Here is a 21,113-nt window from a genome sequence, read left to right on the forward strand (position 1 = left end):
TTTTGGATGTCTGAAAGCAATTGAATTTTCTCTAGATTATATCTAAAACAAAACCTTGTGAATCAGATGAGAACTGCTTTGTGAGTGAAAGCATATACGTATCAAGAAACGTCGTTCTCCAATGGGCATCGAGCTCCACTGCGTGTCATCTGGTATATATTAGCCAATGAGCACAAAGCAAGCTTTATTTGGATGTTCTTTAGTTATTTTATTCATCTTGTCCTGAGTTGTGTGAGTACACGTGCCTTCGGGAAATAGTTTTAGAAATTATCATCTTTTGTTATGTTTGCGAGAAAGGTGAAATACTCATGTACGTTTCAAAAATCGTACACATTTGACTTCCTTCCATTACTTCCTCAAGGAAATGTAATAAATTTGCGGTGTGTACCGCCTGTTGTTGTGATTTTTCGATTTCGCATGGTGGAAGGGCGGATGTTCTCAAACATGTGCGTACACAAAAACTCAAGGGCAACATGAGTAGTTTTGAAAAAAAAAAACGAAAAATTAAATTTTTCTTCGGAAACAAAGGACTAAAAAGTTATGAATGTACAATGTCTGTTCTCTGCTTTTTTACTGGAGCACAACCTGCCGCTGAATGCATTGTATCACGCTGCAGCTTTATTTAGAAAAATGTTTCCCGATGGTGAAATCGCTAAGAAATACTCAAGTGCAAGGACCAAAACAGGTGCAATTGTTAAAAAAATGGGTTTGAAAAATAAATCTTCAGTTACTGATTGCATTAAAACAGCTACATTCTGCCTCTCTACGGATGGAAGTAATGATACCGATTCAAAACTGTATCCAATTGTTGTTTCTTTTTTTAATCTAGAGTCTTCAGAAATTGAGTAGAGTTTACTTTCTGTCCTCACTTTAGAAGGACATTCGTCAGGCTTTAATATAGCACAGCTAATTATGAAAACTTTAAAGGAAAATGCAGTCCCTCTGGATAATTGCTTAGCACTTGATGCCGATAATGCACCAGTAATGGTAGGCTTGAAGATTGGTGTTGCAGGCATCTTAAAAGAAAGGAAATTTCAGATTTGCAGATTAAAAGTTGCACCTGTCACCTCTTAAATTTAGCCGCTGAAAAAGGAGTAGCTTCTTTACCAATAAATGTGGATAAACACATTGTTGATATTTATTATTATCTTGAAAGGATTTCTAAAAGGAAGGGAAAATTGAAACAGTTCCAACAGCTGCATAATACTGAAATAAGAAAAATTTTGAAACGTGTGTACATGCTGGCTGTCTTTAAAGAAATGCTTATCTAGAATCCTCGATCAATGGAACCCACTTCTTGCATTTTTTAAAGAAGAAGTAAATGCTTCGAGATTTAAAATAAAAGGCTCTATTTAAAGTTATAAAATACCTAAAGTAAATGGAGATGTAGTTACTGCTTCGATTGTTAAAAATAGGTTTGAGAAAAATAAAGTAATTTCTCCACCATTCACCAATTCAACTGGCTGTTCTCAAAATAATACCACAAAATATAAGCGTAAAGCTGATACAAATTTTTCTCAAAATAAAAAAATTGCTCAACACACGAAACGTTTTCCGATTACTGCATGTTTGTCTTGTGAAGAACGAATATTTATGTTTTTTCTTCGGACCTTAACAAAGCATTTTGCTTTTTTTTTTTACAATTCATTTTGCCATCATTCGATGTTCTTAACACAGTTCTACAAAGCAGAATTCCATTAATTCATGTTTTGCAATCAATGATTTATGATCTGTTTAAAGACATTTTATCAAAATTTGTAAAACCAGTCTGTGTTTTGCCTTGTAATTTTGTATATGGTGTGATTTATAGTGAAATAGAAAAATCAGAAGAAAAATGAAGATTTGGTAATAGGAGCTGCAACTACAAAAGTAGAACTTTCAGAAGACAAAAATAAGTTTTATCTTTATGTTAGAAGTTACTTCTGTCGAGTATGTGATTACATACTACATAAATTTCCAGTCAACGATGAAGTGATTTTGCATGCTAAGGTTGCTGATTTTTCTGCTCTAGCAAATGCATCTTTTTCTGATATAAAGTACTTTTTGAACAGATTTCCTGTGTTACTTCATTTAGTCATGAAAGATGATGATATTCATGTTGCCATTGATAATATTGCAGTCGCAATTTTGTAGTTTACGATTAGAAAACTGGATGAAGTTATAAAATCAGCTAGGTGGTTAAAAGGTGCACCTGTCACCAGTCCAGTGGAGTTTAATTGAAAAACTGAAAGGTTCTGATGGAATTTTAAAATATATTGAACTGTCTAGAATTATGTTGGCCATCTTGAAAGTTCCCCCATAGTAATGCAGAATGTGAGAGGATTTTCAGTGTGCGAAAATGAAGACTAAATTTAGATCTAATATTAGTGATCACACATCAATAAAACTTTTATTAGCTAAAGCAGGCCTACATAGCAATTGCTATGAACAAAATTATGAAGTTTCTTTTTAAATGAAAGCAAAATCTGCCACTGTTCATAACATTTGTACGAAAACTGATTAAAGTATGGTTCCCCCCCCCTTAAACGACGCAAGTACTAAATTTTTTTTTATGTGTAAGGTATTTTTGTGTTGCTTGCATTTAAGAATTAGTAACTATTTAAAGTTAATTCATTATTAAAAAGTACATTTTTATCATTTAAAAAGTTTTTTTAACATTGTGAAAAATCTCCTGATTTCTTAAAAAGAATCTCCTGATTTTTGAGTGTCATAGGTTGGCAAGTATGCATTTAATAAATAAAGGTAAGATACAAAACATTAAAAAATGCTCCTTTATACGTAATTTAAAATCTGAAACCCTTCCGAGTTTTTGTAAATATTGTTTTATTAAATGTGTTAGTAGATTATTCAAATTGGCAGCATTGCTGGGCAATTTAAATTGACTGCAATTAAGTTTGTATCACTTTTATTCTTGCTGCAGGATTTGTTGATGCATAGAAGATTTTTTGAGGGTGGGTTGAATTCATGTGGCTTAGTATACCCATCGGTTAATTATATATTTACATGTTATGTATTGAACAAGAAAGAAAATCAAATTGTCATCAAAATGTTCATCATGTTTTCCCAGCAGTGCTTTTAAGTACTTCTGCTGCCTTGAATTATTGTCAGTAGATCTGACAACTTAAACAGCTAACTTTCTTGGTGATCAGATCTCAAATCATGTATTTTGTTTCTGTATGATTATGTGTAAGTTATTTTGTTGTGCGCTAAATTTTTATACAAACATATATGTTATAAAAACTCCCACTATTATTGGTATTACTATTACCCATTATTATTGGTGCAAAAGAAAGATTACAAGGGTAAATATGGCAAGAATGTGATTATCATCTTTTGGTTGTTCATGTAACTGAAAAAAGTATCATAAAACACTTGTAGGTCAGAATTTGAGTTTTCATAATATTCCATGTATTCTTTATCCTTCTGTGTCCTATCCTATGTTACTTCATGTTATTTTCTTTTTCATACTTGGCCATGGTTCTGTGAATCGTAACATTCATTTGCTTGAGTGATTTGCTTCTTTTAAATTTTCATTTTCCTTAATTTATTTAACTAGTCCTCTAAACAATAGTTTTTTTTCCTGTGCTTTGTGTCTCAGAATATGTTCACCAGAAGATATAAAAGAATGAGCTATTTATCATCTTAGGATTATTTTTTAAATTTATAGGAAAATATGCTGTGACTATGCAGAAGTTTGCAGATAGTTATTTATGGTAATAATTACTGTTATAGATCATTATACCTGTTTAGTAATCACATATGTGATTTCATGTAATTTTGTCTTCTGTCATTGTCTTTGTCATTGCTTCAGTATTTGCAAATATTATTCACATTTCATTTGAAGGAAGTGCCCTCATGACCAAGTTGTTGAATGCTGATAGTTTGGCCCATGTCTGAATCCTATCAAGCAAGTTGGTTGCATGGGAGTTTTCCCCATCTGTAATGTACAAGCCATTTTCCTTAAAAAGTCATCCACAAAAGCCCTTGAATCACTTTGCCTAAATCAGTTAACCTAATGTAACCTCATTTGAAGTGCAATATAAAATTTCTAATTCAAGTGGCACATCTGGCTTTAAAAAATAAAATTTTGCTTATTGTTAGTGCTATCTATATATTTAAAAGTATGAGTTTTTGTGTGGCTGTGTTTTAAAAATATATTTTGAATGAGAAGTTATCTTTTATATAAAATATTCTTTTAATGCCATTTTTTACTTCATTCTCCCTCCCCTCCCCAAGTACTGTGCAATATATTGTTATAAACGATAGCAGACTTTTTTGGAGTTACTATTCATGTAAAGATTGTAATTGTAATGCAAGTCCAAGTGTATAAAGGATTGAATTAAAAATCTTAGTTATTGTTTACATAACTTTTATTATTAATACAAAATTTTGTATTAGCAGCCATAAATTTGAACATTGATATTTTTTTTTGTAACTGTTTTGATATTGTATTCAAGAGAAAATATATTCTTTTATATGATTCTTGGTTCTTTCAGTGTGTAGATGAGTTTCCCTTCTCCTTTATTTTGTTTAAAAAATTCAGTATTTAAAAGAGGTTAGCATTTGTTGTAACTAAATAAAAATATTGTCCTTGGGGATAAGAAGGTAAATCATTTTGGTGTGTGAAAAGAAGAAAATGGTATACAGAATCATAGCTTTATAAAGTACTTGAATCAAAATTACCTGTATATCAGCACATAATTTTAAATTAAATTTCCATCTCCTACTAGTGGCCAAGCGGTAAAGTCTCTGAGGTCTGAATCCTGAAATGTCCTGGCTGCATGGGCATTTTTGTGGGTTTCCCCATGTGTGATGTGTATGTGTACCACTTTCCCTTAAAAGGTCCTCCACAAAGGCATCCATTCGTTTAGGCAGATGGCCCTTGAGTGCTTTTCTATAATCAGATAAACCAAACCAACCATCAATTTTTTACATCAGTACATTAAAATTAGTACATTAAATTAACATCAGTACATTAATTTAAATTTCATTCATCAGTAGGATAATAAATAAAAAATCTGATAGCATCACTTCATTAAATGAAGCAAAATATCAGCTGTCAATGGACATGTTACTGTTTTGCACTTTCTTCTGCAGGCATTAACCCATTAACTGGTTTGCCCGTACAGTGTACGGGCTACTTATCATTGGGCATATCTGGTTTGCCCGTAGGGTGTACATGCATCGATATTTCCCCCTTTCTTATTTTGATTTGCCCGTATTTTTAATATATTGAAAGAGAGGCTTTAGTATTAGAAGATTTCAATAGATGGCGTAGCTTGTCCATACTATTTAAAATCATTCTAACCAGTTTTTTCTTTTGTTACCGGAAGTCGAAAATATTTTGCATTCTTGGTTCTTGAAAGTTTTGCTACACGGTTTTTTGGTTGTGAATTCAAAGCTCTTTAGTTATGGATGATATAATAGATGATGATGATACTCTATTGTTAGATGCTTCTGATGATTCGGATACAAATTCAGAACTGTCTTGTAATGTTCTGGATAATTCTTTAGATGACACGTGTAGTGAGAACAGCTTCGATGAAGACTTGACTTCTGCTAGAAATTTTATTGAAATTGATGTAGAAAACCCGCCTCTTCCGTGTCCCAGGTTCAATTTTACTGGTGTTCCAGCAGTAAATATACAAATTGATGATACTTCTGATGAACTACAATTTTATGAAGCATTTATTGATTCTTCTTTGATGAATAAAATTGTGGAAGAAACAAACAGATATGCAACACAGTGCATCCAGTCAAGCACTGCAAAAAAATTCTCAAGAAGTAAATTTTGGGAACAAACAACTCAGGAAGAGATGCATATATTTTTTGCTCTGGTTATACTGCAAGGAATTATAAGGAAGCCTGCAGTTGATCAGTACTGGAGTAAGAGACATTCCACATACACGCCTTTTTTTCCCCAAATAATGACTCACCGTCGATTTCACCTTTTGCAATGATACTTACATTTTTCGGATAATTCAGCATTTGATGCACAAAGTCACGAATGCCCAAAATTAGTGGAATTGTGGCCAGTTTTGAAACATCTGAATGAGAAGTTTTGCTCGACGGTGACACCACAACGTGATGTAACTATAGATGAAAGCCTTATGCTTTTCAAAGGAAGATTAGGGTAGAAGCAGTATATTCCCTTAAAAAGAGCAATATTTGGAATAAAATGCTTCATGCTGTGCGAATCGATTTCTGGTTATGTATGCTCTGTAATAATATACACAGGCAAAAACACGATTCTGAAACCAGAGTTTTCAAATCTATGTATTTCATCACAAGTTATGACAATGATGCATCTGTTACTGCATAAAGGATATTGTCTTATGACGGATAACTATTATTCGTCGCCAGAATTAGCTGATAAATTAATTTCGTGTTGAACGTACACATATGGCACCCTGAATCTAAAGAGAAAAGACGTCCCAAAGGAAATGCAAAAGAAAAAAACTAAAAAAAGGAGAAATCATTGCATTTCAGAGAGGAAAAGTTACTGTTATGAAGTGGATGGACAAAAAGAATGTTTCATTACTGTCTACTATTCATAGTACTGCAAAGGTAGAAATACAGGTCCGCTCTGAAACGAAACAGAAACCAAAAATTGTTATGGATTACAATAACACAATGGGAGGAGTAGACCGCATGGACCAAAATTTGAAAAATTTTGAAGTCATTAGAAAGAGAGGAAAAAAATGTTATAGAAAAATTTTTTTCCACATTTTTGATATTGCCGTATGGAACTCATATGTCGTATATTGTAAAAAAAAGGTGGAAAGAAAACTCAGTTACAGTTCAGACTTGATCTTGTTGACAGAATTATCGAGAAATACCATTCTGGGATGACTTGCAAATATGGACGACCTGGTTCTGAGCCTAATCCTTTGAGACTGACCGAGAGACATATCATAGAAGTTATTGCTCCAACAGAGAAAAAACTTAGACCTGCCAGATGATGCGTTGTATGCTGTTCCAGGAGGAATGAAAGTGGAAAGAGAATCCGAAAGGAAACACGGTATTTCTGTCCTGATTGTGATGTAGGACTTTGTCTGACACTGTGTTTTAAATTGTATCACACAATAAAGGACTACTCAACAATGGTATTGGAAGTATGAATTTTTAACGTATGGTAAGTTTTCTTTTAGATTCGCAGTTCGTGAGATCTGTATAATAGGTTTCACTGCATAAACTCCGTGATTACAAAAAGCCAACATGTAGGGGCATTTGTGTTACAAAGTTATAAAATAAAAAAATGCTTAAATTCATTATTTATCAAAATTTTTTTAAAAAAATGCATCTTCTTTCATTTCTGTAATGCATTTTTATCCCCAAAATCTTACACGTTATTAAATATAGGCTTTTGATATTTAGCAGGCTTTGAATAATTTTTTTTTCCATTCATTTGGCTTTTTTTTTTTTTTTTTTTTTTTTTTTTTTCCCAATTCCATTACATGATGCTTTAGTGCTGTAATTCATGCATATATATATTATGTGTTAGCAACACATATGTTATATAAAACACACATATGAACAAAACCAGGCTGATAATCAGCCTGTTTTTTCTTAATTCTGCTTACTAGTTATTATTTTGCTTCAGATTTCATGTAAAAAAGTTTTATCTGTTGTGCATTTTTAGCTGCTTTCACTAAAATTCCAGAATATTATGTAATACTTTTTTTCTTTTATGTATGAGTCATAGCAACGAGGCATTCATTTTATTATTTAAACATGGTTTCAATAAATATGTGCAAATTTTTTTAAAAAAGCGTATGCAGTATGAGTTTCCAGGTTATGTTTTTACTTGTTAATTGTATAATGTTTGTATTATTATCTGAATTTCACTGTAATGGAAATGAATTGGCTTTCCCTCTCCTTTTTTTTTAAATGAAATATTTGGAAATGGCTTTGATTGTTCTTGAAGAAGTTTAATAATTGTAATAATCATTCTGTACATGCTTTTAAGGTTCCTCCAAATGAAATTCACCAAAGAGCCCAGCAGCTAAAAATTCCTTACGTTGAATGTAGTGCTATGCTTGGACGAAATGTTGAAACTGCATTTTATGAGCTTGTCAGGCAAGTGAGGTAAGTCTTTTGAGCCTAAATTGTAAAATATAAAGCTAAAAGATTGATTTTTTATTGTAATAATCATGTTCTCAGTGACTGTGTTTTAAACTGGGTGTAGCTTTCATCTTCAGTCATATCCTGTATGGACATATTCTTTTTGTTATTCTTCCACTTCTATTTTAATATTCCTTAGAATGTGTGAAAATATAATATTTTTGTGTTCTTTTGCCAGAGTTCTTGTAATATCACTCCCATTTCCTCTTATCTTATGTTAAAGTCCATGTATGTGAAAAAAAGTTACTGTTGGATGTGATGTTGTAATTACAGTTTTTGTTTCAGAAAACTGCTTAAATGTACACCATCCCCCCCCCAAGATAGTTCTATACCTCCCGTTCTACTAAACCGATTGTCAAAATTTAACTTGCATTTTCCATGTCTCAAAAGCACGACTTAAGATATATATATTAGAATTATATATAACATTGTTCTAATACAGGTATTTTGTCACAAAATCGTACATTCTCTGAAGTACCAATTTGTTTTCCATATTTTGATTCTATGACTCAAATTATGCAAAAGTGCTATGTTTTGTAACAATTGCACGAGTAGTTTTTTTAAAAAATTAGATCTCACAATTTATCTTCTCCCTATTAATTGAGCTTAGTATATATTTATAAATATTTCTTTTTCGTATTAAATTTATTTGATTCTTCCTTTCACATTTTGAAATTTAGGTTCATTCCAAATAAAACTTGCCCAATTTTGTGATTTATTTTTTAATTTGTATTTTAAAATAATTTTTATAAATTTTTTGAAAAATTTTTGAATCATAACATATAAAGTTTTTACCATCATTTTAAAGAAGATGTATTTCTAAGCATACCTGCAAAAAATTAGAGTTTTTATTTCAAAATTTCCTAAGATATATGTGAATTTACATATTGGTGCATTTTAAAATTTGGCATATTTGTTATAAGCGATAATAATGCCAATTGTGGTTTACTCACTTTGTTAAAATTATTTGAAAGTATGAATAATGACCATTTTTCTGCTCGTGTACAATAAAAAAAGGAAAGAAAAATAGGTTGCTATAAAGTAAGAGGTTCACCAAGTGAATTATTCTTTGTCCAAACTAAAAAAAATGTGCCAAAATATATATTCTAATTTCTCCATAAATTTCGAACCAAAAACTATAAAATTTAATATCTAGGCATAATTTGAGTTGTAGAATATGAATACTGAAAAAAATCGGTATGACATTTCAGAAAGTCCTATTTTATGTCAAAATAACCTATGTTAGACTAATGCTGTATGTGAATCGAATATATATCCTAAATCACGCTTTCAGGACATGGAAAACGCAAGTTAAATTTCGACAATCAATCTAGTAGAACGGGTGTGCAAGGTGTACAATAGCAGAATAACAAAATAGCTCTGAAAACAATACTTTTTTATGGCTTAAATGATTTACAGGACCACAACTTCCTGCCAGGCGAAAATTTAGACCAAGATTGCAGGCAGAGACACAGACTTTTAGCACTTAGGACATTTTTTTTTTGAACCTATGGTATCTCTAGTCAGAACCATAGGCTAGGAAGTTCATTAACAGTCAAGGTGTGGAGAACTTATTATAGGACCATAAAAATGAGCTAAACAAGAAAGAACCACAACTTTGGAAGCAGCCACAGTATGTGAACTTGGGGGAAAAAATATCGTCAGAAGAAAAGGAAGAAAGAAAAATTATCATAATTTTTTTTATCTACAAATTTGTACATAATGGAGTAAAATGCAAAATTTTTATGTAACAGTATCACCTCGATAAAGCAGTAGCAAGCTAGGCATAAACATTTCCAATGGCAGGGGCATCTCTCACTTTAAAAACACTTTTAAACATAGGCAACAACAAAGTATGACGAATTTTGAGTGGAGAAGAGATCAATGAGTCTCAAGCAGAGGGAAGATGTGCACCCCGAAGACAATTAATTAATGTTTTTATGAAAGGCGATTTTGCATTCAGATGATATATATAGCATCTTTATTTTCCATTTATACTGTCCACTATTTTTCATACAAGTACAGCAAAATTAAGGTTCTGTCCCTTTATCTTTTTAACATTGTATTAATCTTTTTGCTTTATATTTAAGGATTTCCATTGGTTTTGGCTTGTGAACCTGTGCATAAGGTACTGTTGTTAATTTTAAAGATACAATCATTCAAGAAGGAATTAATCTGACATATGAATCCAAGAAGGAATCTACTGTGAGGAAAATTGTTTCGGTTAACAAATGAGCTTCAGGAATGAATTAAATTTCTGAACTGATTTTTTTCACTATTAATGATGTTTAGGTCATAATTGGAGTAACTGGACAGACTATTAATATATGCAAATGCCTTCTTTTAAAGACACGTTTTTCAAAAATGCTTCAAATCGAGGCAATTGCCTCCTTTTGATATTATGAAATTTAACATTTTGCACTTTTTCTATCAATGTTACTTAATATTGTTTGATTTATGATATTTAGAGCCTCTGTTTACTGTTTGGTGAAAATGTACAATGGAATAACCTTGTTCATCTAATAAATCACATCATTAGGCAAACCAGTCGATTGTAGCTCGTGCCCCACTTAGTACAAGTTTCAGCACATTCATCTCAAACTATACAATGATACATTCTAAAAATATGAAAATGGTTAAATATCACATATGCATTTCTGTGGTCAGTGAACTTATGGCGGGACAAAATGTATTTCAACACAGTAAGGTTTAAAAACTGCATCTTAACAATGTTGGCAGATGCATCATATTTGTCCAGTAATGCACCATACAACAAAATAGGTTACAGATTTCAGTTTAGTGATAAATTACTTTTCCTGCTTTAGGTGTTCTTGAGATGTTGCTAGACAGTGCTGTTGAACAAAGGAATGCTATACAGTAGATTTGTCACAAATTACAATCAGGACCATGGCTTTGAAAGTAAGCATTAAATGCGACTTGCTATCAGAGAGAAGATTGCTACTTCTTCTCAAACTAATTTGAATGATGCTTCTTGGTTTTTTTTTCCATATTTGCCAGAAATTTGTCTCAAAATGCTTTCCTTTAAAATATAAAAAAGTGTCTTTAATGTCAAAGAAATCATGTTTTAGACAGTTGTGGTCTGGTATAACCAAAAATTTTTGTGTTTTCAAATCCAGAATTTCTAGATTTCTGAAATGTAGATTCATTATCTCTCAAATTTTGTTTTATACAGCAATTACATAATTTAAAATGTGTAGATTATATAACTTCAAGCAATAAATCAAATCTATTTTCTGAGCAATCTTGTGAAAGTCTATTCATATTGTCCTATGTCGCATGGATCTGCAGCAAGCATTAGAATATGAGCACATTTAGAAGAGTAATGTTCATGATTACCAGAATCACCTTTACATAGCGTAATTTTTATTGATGGAGCGAAAATTATTAGGAATTCTGGAAAGCTTAGTTCATAAGGAGATGAGTTTGAATGTAATTTGAAAGAAGCATTCTGTTTCCATCAAACTAAATGGCATGGATCCAGTTCTACAGGCTGAAACAGCTGTCATCACTTTGATGAAATTAGCAGATTATTTCCCAGATGTCATTTCAGAAGATGGAAATTTCTTCTATACCAAGAAATCAGGAATAGTCGCATATCCTACAGAGAAACAGTGTGGTATTATAAACTTTTGGGTTGAGGAAATCCAGGCTAAAAGATGGTGGAAAAGAGAAATGTCTAGTTAACGACAAAATCTGTTTTAACTTGTTTCTGTGGACCCACTATTAAAAGTGCATATGGCATGATATTGTGACAGAATGGGAAACATCCTTGAATATTGATAGCCTAGATGCTGTGAAGGATAAAATTTTGTTTCTTCTTGTAGAACAGAAGTATATGTGTGAAGTGTGTTGGTAAGAAGATCCTTATCAAAACCCTATAGGCAAAAATTTTAGGAATAGTTTAATAAAATTCTTTACTTTTCATAAACATTCTTCTTGTCCTCAGCTCCCCATCTCTAATGCCTTTTAATATTATGTATAATACAGTTTCAAATCTTATACCTGAGTTATTAAGTTAAAAGTTATTAACTACATAAAAACAATTTCCTGATCGTAGTAAATTTTCAGTTGTTAGAGAAGAAAAATATAAATGTAGTAATTTTCGAAACTTAATCGCTCCAATTAAAAAACAGACTGAAATTAGGACCTATTTTTGTAAATGTTTGGAAACCAAGAAGGTAATTAATTTTTCAAAATGATCTAATGAAACATAAATTTTTAATAAATCTTGAAAATTAAACTGTGGTTCGTGAATGAAATGGTTTGAAAATACATGTGCTTGTGTGTGTATCATATTAATTTTCTGAATTATGTGAAATTATGTACGAGTTAGCGTTCAGAACTTAAAACGGAGTTCACAAGTACCCATGTTCAGATAACATTGAGTTTCAGTAAAGATTAATTAAATAATTTCCTAGAAAGTGTGTAATGATAACTAAGGTACAATTTGATGACCGGAGAAAAGCCCATTGGATACATATGCATGTGACAAAAGCCCTTTAAAAACCCAATTTTAAAGTGCTCATGCAACAAATACTGTTACAGATGCAAGTGTGCTTGGATAAAAGCTTACATAAATAAAAGGATACATGATGTTTATCAATATAAAACATATTTATGACTGCAGTTGTAATAAAGGCTGTGTTTGAGTCTGCTTATTTTATGTTTAAAAATTTATCTATTTCTGTTATTTATCACTACTTAATTTGTTTATTTTTCATTTTATTAGGTTGAAAACAAATTGTTCTGCTTTTTGGTTAAGTGTTTAGCTATAATGTTTCAATTATGAAAATTTATGTATTTTATTTATTTATATATTTTGGGGAATGAAAAGTATCTTTGTGAAATTTCTCAAAAGCTATTTTAAACATTATTTGGTTAAAACTATATATGGTTCATCATTAAAAAAATGGTATTTAATCAAAGAATTGAAAAATTTTATAGTTTTAATGAAATATATTTGGAGCCTCTTTACACTGCAGTTCTTGAACTACAGTGTAAAGCAATATCATTGAGAATAAGATTCTGGGATATAAAACTAAAAGTGAATTCTTAGTAGCACTGATAAAATTTTTATTAGTTTTAGAAGTATAGGCTTTAAAACTCCCATTATAAATTAAAGCTATATTTAAATTCATGTTAGTTTAATTGATAAACCTATCAGGTAATTCTATGAAATTAATTTATACCCTTTGGTTACAAATGTTAAAGTTAGATCCTAATTTTTAAACTTGCAGTACATTTTCTAAGGAGTGTTTATTTTCTTTTTTATTTTAATTTTATAACATTTGTATAACTACAACTGTATGACTGACAAGTGTGTTTCTCAGATTAAATATTTTTAAGAATTTTCACCTCTTTTGTGGAGGGGGTGGAAAATTGGACCCCCACACTCATTTAAAAATCAGTGCCGCCATTCAGGACAAGACATTTATTTCTACTCACTATACATAAACTATAATACAGAAAAAACTGGCATTATACAGCGCCCTCTTATGGCAATGGATGGCATAACACACTGGGACCACATGACCCCGTCATCAGCTAAAGTAGAAATATAAACTGATATATAAATGCAATACATAAAAATTAAACAAACTAAATATAGTTATAAAACATGAAAGAAATAAATCAATCAGTCATTTATAGGAAGTGTGACCATTTTATGTATTGGTTTTTTCATTTCACCCAACACAGTTTTTAAATTGACTGACCTTACTCTTTGGTCAGTTTCCTTATAATTGAAAAATACTTTCGCCATCTTCCACTTAAGTGGCGGCAAGTTCTCATCCTTGATTAGCACCAAGTCATTCACACGTAAATCGTCACTGGGAAGTTTCCACTTGTTGCGCACTTGCAACTGAGTCAAGTAGTCCTTCGACCAGGATTTCCGAAACGATTGGGAAATCTGTGTGACTAATTTCCACCGTTCATGGATGGGAATTTTCTCATTTGTAACATCAGGCTCAGGAACACTTTTTAACTCGGAACTGATAATAAAGTGACGCGGTATAATGACACAAAATCATTTGGGTCCTCAGAAGCTGCCACTAAAGGACGGGAGTTAAGTATGGCTTAAATCTCCACTAAGCGCGTTGAAAATTCTTGTGAGAGGATCTGCGATCCTATAACACGTCTCATGTGAAACTTCATCGATCTAATGGCAGCCTCCCTTAGGCCTCCAAAATGAGGGGCTGATGTAACATTCATTGTCCATTTAACACCTTCATTGGTCAAGTAAGTACCAAGTGCCTCTATTGTACACATTTTTAAGTAATTCTTTGCACTGATAAAATTCGTTCCACAATCACTGAACATTTCAGCTGGCTTTCCTCATCGTCCAATGAATTGTTCCAGAGCTGCAATACGTGCCTGAGCACTAAGATCACTAACAAGTTCTAAACGGACAGCTTTCATTGCAAAGCATACAAAGACACACACACACGTACATTTTCAGTGGTTTAACTCCTCTACCACATCTAGGGCTGATCAAGAATGGTCCTGAAAAGTTAGTTCCGCATTTAAGAAATGGTCTTCCAGGATTCACTCTCGCAGAAGGTAAATCAGCCATCATTTGTTTAGAAAACTCGGAGCAAAATCTGGCACAGATAGCACACTTTCTTATTTCTCTGCATATTGCAGTTTTTACTCCTATAATCCAATACTTTTGTTTCATCGCAAAGTTAACTAATTGCACTCCTCCGTGCATATAATTAAGATGATAAAATGTCACTAATAATTTTGTAACAGGATGATTCTTACGCAATATTATTTGATGTTTCACAGATTCTGCTAAGCTGGCATTTCTTAAACATTCTCCTACGCGTAGTACGCCACTGTTTTCTAAGAACGGATTTAGAGAAATTAAAGAACTTTTCTTTAACACTCTCGCTTTCTGTAAAGTAGCTATTTCCTTTCTATTCTCAGTTCTTTGGACTAGGTTGATTATAATATCATGCGCTTCTTTTGGTTCACTTGTTTCTAAGAAGGGAGTCAAAATCCTATTTCCCCTCACATTTCTTATAAACCTTAAACACCAAGTGACAACTCTCTGCAACTTGCTCCAAGCTGAAAATTTGTTCCAAAGCTGCTCAACTAATTCTAACTGAACCACAAAACATTTGACAGAATTTTTTCTTTGCTTTCTTTGTATTTCCGCACTGTCTACATTTGGTAACCCTCTAACCCACTGTTTAGGCCAACTCTCAAAACGTTTTTGAAGCCAAATTGGACCTGACCACCATTTTTCATTAAATACCAACTTCTCAGCCGTGATTCCTCTAGTAAGCAAATCTATGGGATTATTGTGAGATGGACAATGGTACCAATCACTTGGACTCGGATCTTTCCTAAATTTCCACAACCCGGTTGGCAACAAACTGTTTCCATCTCTTTGCACTTTCCTTCACCCAGTGCAAGGCAATTTAAGAATCATTCCAAAACACTGTTCTTACAATTTTATCCTTGAAAACACTCTTAAGGTAATTTAGCACTCTAGCATCTATTACATGGCCATTTGCTCTAACCGTGGCAGTGTTAGTTTCTTTAACAGTGACACTGTACTAACAGTGACTTCGACAGTGACTTTAACAGTGACTTCGACGTTATAAAGGATACTCGGTAATTCCCATTATTCTCACAATATCTAAAATAAACAACAGTTCCGTAAGCACTTGGTGTATCTGTACCTGTAAATGATTTTGCAAAAAGGGATTCTGGTTACCTTTTGATAACAAATAAATATCGCATTCACAACCTAAAGTTTAGGGTTCGAACCATGTCTCCCTGTTTAACTGCTATATGGGTCTTTAATTCACAATCAAGTTCACTGAATATTTTATCCGAAACCATAAGATTACATAACAATCTAAAATCTTTTACACTTCTCAACTGACAATAATATTCAAAATCTGCACTTAACCTTGATGCAAACTGTACAAAGTTCTCAGATGACAGTTTTTGCATAGAACAAAAATGATTGAAGCACTCTTGAGTGGTTGGCTGAAATTCTTTTAAAATTATGGATTTTAGTTTATCGTAATTATTAATATCTTCTTCCTTCACATGAACCATTAAATTAGTGACCTTCTCTCCCAAAATATTTAATAGGATTTCCGCTTTTAAATCTTCAGGTACTTGTTTTGTCCTAAAAGCCCTTTCAATTGATTGGAAAGAGAGATTAAAGGATTCTGCTTTAGTAGGTACAGAAATTGTTAATGTTTTTACACTTTTAATTAAATTTTCCATATTTCGATTTGAGGTGTCCCTCTCAACATTTGGATTTTATAGCAAGTCTTTCCTAGTGTTAGCTAAAGCTAATTCCACCTCTAACTGTGAAAGTTTTATTTTTTCTAACTCTAATCTAATTTCGTTTTCCGATTTTTGTTTTTTAATTTGCATTTCTTTTCCTCTAGAATATTATCAATAACATTTTGCACAAATTCAGCATCATTTGCATAAACTTCTGAACTTTCTTTTAAGGTTGCATTTGTATTAAGGTTTCTATCATTTGCATAAACTTCTCAAAGTAACAATTTTTCTCTGCTCGGAATTACTAATCCCAACTCCTCCGCCACGAGCGTCAACTCATCTTTTTTTTTTTTTTTTTAATGTCTTCAGAGACTTCAAACTCATCTTAATTCAAAGAAAAATACAACAACCCTGAATTGACAATTAGAACGGAATGAGCACGAAAACGAACACATCAAACTCAACACAGACACTATCAACTCAAATTATCAAGTAGGATCACCTCAATACACAACATTAATAAACAGAATTTAACTCTAAACATTATTTCAACAAACTGAAAGAACTACTCACCATAATCTACACAATGGAACCATCATCTTCACTTTCGATTTCCGCGCAGCACATATTCCCATATCACCGTACTATTTTTTTTACACGTTATTACCACCACATTCTCATCTAACCCTCTTCCTGACAACAAAAAATGTTCACCTCTTTTGTGCTACACTTATTTAAAAATCAACGCCGCCATTCAGGGCAAGACATTTATTTCTACTCATTATACATATACTATAATACAGAAAAAACTGGAAAGATTATATGGTGCCCTCTTGCGGCGGGCAATGGATGGCGTAACAAAGATAATATTAATTTATTCCAAAATTTGTTAGAGTTCCTTTAAGCATGGTTATTTTTTAATGCGTTCTTTTCAAATTGCATAATGCATTTCATCTCTTTGAAAATTAGATATAGAAGGCTATTTTTAAAACATGCTGTTTAGCTAAATGTGTTATTTAAATTTCTCAGCAAACTAATGTTTTATTTGGGTAATTTTCAAACATTGTGAAATGTTTAATATGCAATATAATTATGAATGTCTCCCAACATGTTTTTCTGTAAAAAATTATCAGCTATTAATATATGAGCAGATAAAGTTATACTATATAATGAAAAAAAAGTAGCAATGTTGATGGCGTAGAACATGATGAATCCGTTATGAACAGCAAACTTGGCAGTCAGGGTGGATTAAATATATTTCGATTGACTACTATATTTTAATTGACAATTGCAACCTCAATTTACTTAAGACTCTAATCGGGCCTATCAAGAACATTTACATTTTTGATACTGTTGTGATTGGAAGAGAACAGAGAAGCAGTGTCTTAGCGAGTAGAAACAAAAGTTCATATTTATCCAATATGAAAGCTTACCAGAAGAATTTTAGTTCTCAAAATTTTGAGTTTCAAATTCCGAATTAACTATGTCAGAGTTGCAGTTTAGGCTCCGCATTAGTTATGTCATCAGTGTTATTAAGTCATATCTGTGGATTGATATAGAAATGATTTTGATGCATTGCAGTTGCTAAAAGGGGATCGTATAAAAATCTAAAGAAGAAATTTAGAGCTGTTGCTGATTAAGTTAGTAATTTATTAGAGATTTATTTTCTTATTTTAGATTTTAGATTAGATTTAGTGTCTTATTTTATATTTTACATAACACCCCTCTTCGAGAAGAAAAAGGCTTAATGAGAGAAAAGCCTTTGCCTAATGCTTTTGTGGCATTAGAGCAGTAGCAGAGAAATTTTATACATTATGTATAGTTGATACCAGAAAGCAAATGAAGGGCTTCATAGCAAAACCTTGATATTATACTCTCATTTGGTTTCTGATCTCTAGATATATAAAAATGTAATTTCAAAACCAGAATATATAAAAACGTGTAAAAATGAAAGTGTGTAAAATTCTTGTATTCAGGATGTTCTTCATGTTCAAAATGTATTAAGTTCTTGAAAAGATATCTTGAAATTGCGTAAAAAATTTTCACTAAAAACTCACTCTTTTGTAAAAACTCAAATATGAAGTTGTTCCCAAAAACATAGTTATGAGATTGCATTATATTTAGTATATTCTTATTCATAATAAAGCAGTGTTTCATATTGTAGAGCATGGAGTAATTGATAGATACAGCAAGCAAAATACAGTAATAATAAACTTTGACAAAAATGGGTAAGTCGTCTGCAATGCGTATTAGTAGAACCAATTGCTGATGGCTGTGGGGTGCTCAAATACAGTTACTCGTAACAGCCTCCATTCCTTAAAAAAGGTGACTAACTTTTAGTATTATATGACAAATCAAAGTTTCAGTTTACTCTTATGGCCATAAATTTTTTTTCACATTGACTTGACATTGCACTCGACACTAAAATAAAAATAAATAAAATAAATAAATAAATAAATACACAATTAAAATTTAAGGTGGACAAGTAACTTGTATGCTCATATTGTGTCAAAGAAATTTAATTAGTATAACAACATTACTCATTAGTTACTCTTAAGAGAATAATAGTTACACATTACCCAATAGTATTTAAATTTATAATAATGAAAAAAAATTCATGTATATTGTGGGTGTGTGTAAGTGTGGTAGCACTCACTTTGTACTGAAACTATGGCCAGAAGAATGTGACTGATGAAAAAAAAATATATACCTACTCAGCCAGTTTTCTAACTGTAGTTATTCTCTTAAATAAAAAGAAAATTTTAAGTTGAGTAGGAGTATTCCTAAGAGGATAGCAGGCTTGTGCTTTTGCTGCTTGTATCCTCCCTAAGTCATAAACACAGAGACTAATATACATAGTATGAAACCTTGTGTCAGATTATTAAATAAAACATTTTGTCTTATTAATCTGGTCAAAGATCCAGATTGCAAAATTGAAGGGTAGTTTCCCTTGCTCCTCAGAGAACTTTGAACAACAAATTTTAAACAGAAAAACTCTGGGAGAAAGAAAAGGTAAGATAGGAAAGGAGCCAGACTGAGAAAAGGGGAAATTTGAGAATAAAATTGTCTTAATTAGGCATTAACTGTCTTGATCAGGTTAAAAAGTCATAATCAGGTTGAAATATTTTGAATAAATTTTAATGCATGATTTGGAAAAATAATTATATAATTTTGAATGGCAACAGGCATTTTACTATTTCTTACAGTTAATTTAAATTCACTGGCTAGAATAAAAGGTCTAAGTCTGGTAAAATGGGGATTTCTATTTTCTTTTTAGTAAAAGGATTTGGTTTATCTATTTCAAACTTCAGAATATTGTTTTAAAATTTTATAAGGACCTGAAAAAGGAGAGAAAGTTTTCATGTATTAAGATATTGGAATTCTTGATACATTACTATATCGCCAGTTAAAATTACTTGCTTAAAAATGGGTATCATACCTATTTTTATTTACACTATGACAATCGTCAGACCTTTTTTTGAGCAATTTTTCTAGCTTCTTTAGTTGGTTTATATACTTCTTGATTTTTAAGTGAGGGATCATAAGGTAATTTTCCATATTTTAAACAAGATGGTTGAAATTTAGTTTCAGAATGTAGTGTGTTATTGTATTCTTCAATAACCTGAGGTAACAGTTTTGTCCATGCAGTACACCCAAATTTCATTTGCATTTTAATCTAGTTATAATGGTTTGATTATTTTTTAACTTTACCATTGTTTTGAGGTCTGTTAGCAGTAGTTAATAATAATGTAGCATTATTATTTCTTAAAAAGTGCTTAAATTTTAAAGAGGTAAAAGCAGTATTTCTATCACTCAAAATTTCCTTTCGTACCTGAATTTGAAAAGCTTGAATTTATATAAATACCAGTAGTTACACTTTTAGAAGCAAACGTCCATATGTAATGAGTAGCATGATCTATTATAATGTAAATATATTTTAGTAGAATTATAATAATTTAAGCCACCAACAATATTAATAGATAATAATTCAAAAGGTGCACTTACAGGTAGTAAGCCTTGTGATAAACCAAATTTTTTTGTTTACTTTTCTTGTTAAATTGACATACTTCACAGTGTTTACAATAATTTCTAATACCTTGTACTATAACTGCCTGATAGAACATAGAGGACAATAATTTGACATGGAAGATAACCAATATGACCAAATTCAATATGAGCCTTTCCAAGTAACTTAATACATATAGATGTTGGAACTACAAATTTGTACAAACCTTGCTTTTACATAGTTATCACATCATTAATTTTCCTATACTTAGGATTACAAACATCTATATTTTGATGTTCTTTTATTTCCTCTAAAGATAGTAAATTATTTTATTTGCACACAATGTTGACAAATGGAATTTTTAGTTAACATATCAGCTTCAGCATTAGCAGAACCTTTATTATATTTGATATCAAAATCATCAGACAATTTTAACGATGGGCCTGGAAATTAAAGTGTCTTAAATTTTGAATGCGAGACATTTACATGGAATATCTTTTTTAGTAAAGCCATTTGTGAGGTTCTAATTCTTGTATAATATGGAATAAATTTATGGTACACATTAATACTGCCAAGAAATCTTTCTAATTCTTTAACATTTTTAGAAGTTTGTAATTTTTTAATAACATCAATTCTCACATTACTGGTTGGATATTTTCCTCCGTGAACTTCATATCCTATAAAATTTTATTTTCTCTTTAGCAAAGTGGCA

At 31.5% G+C, this 21,113-nt stretch overlaps 1 protein-coding gene across 2 annotated transcripts in view; it reads left to right on the forward strand.

The window, feature by feature from the left end:
• The window catches only part of Ras64B (ras-like protein 2), a 51,873-nt gene that overhangs the window by 16,551 nt on the left and 14,209 nt on the right, over positions 1 to 21,113 (forward strand). Inside the window, exons 5-6 of one of the 2 annotated variants that reach the window (XR_004758586.2) lie at positions 7,970 to 8,088; positions 10,950 to 11,043. Coding sequence is in view for 1 of the 2 variants with exons in the window: in XM_035362198.2 (XP_035218089.1) it covers positions 7,970 to 8,088 (119 nt within the window). In the remaining variant the exon portion in view is untranslated. The remainder of the gene's footprint in view (positions 1 to 7,969; positions 8,089 to 10,949; positions 11,044 to 21,113) is intronic. The other variant, XM_035362198.2, reaches the window with a different exon arrangement.

The sequence above is a fragment of the Stegodyphus dumicola genome, chromosome X1 (assembly GCF_044657685.1).
Source record: "Stegodyphus dumicola isolate Sdum_Otavi_A_Nest chromosome X1, ASM4465768v1".
Taxonomy (NCBI): domain Eukaryota; kingdom Metazoa; phylum Arthropoda; class Arachnida; order Araneae; family Eresidae; genus Stegodyphus; species Stegodyphus dumicola.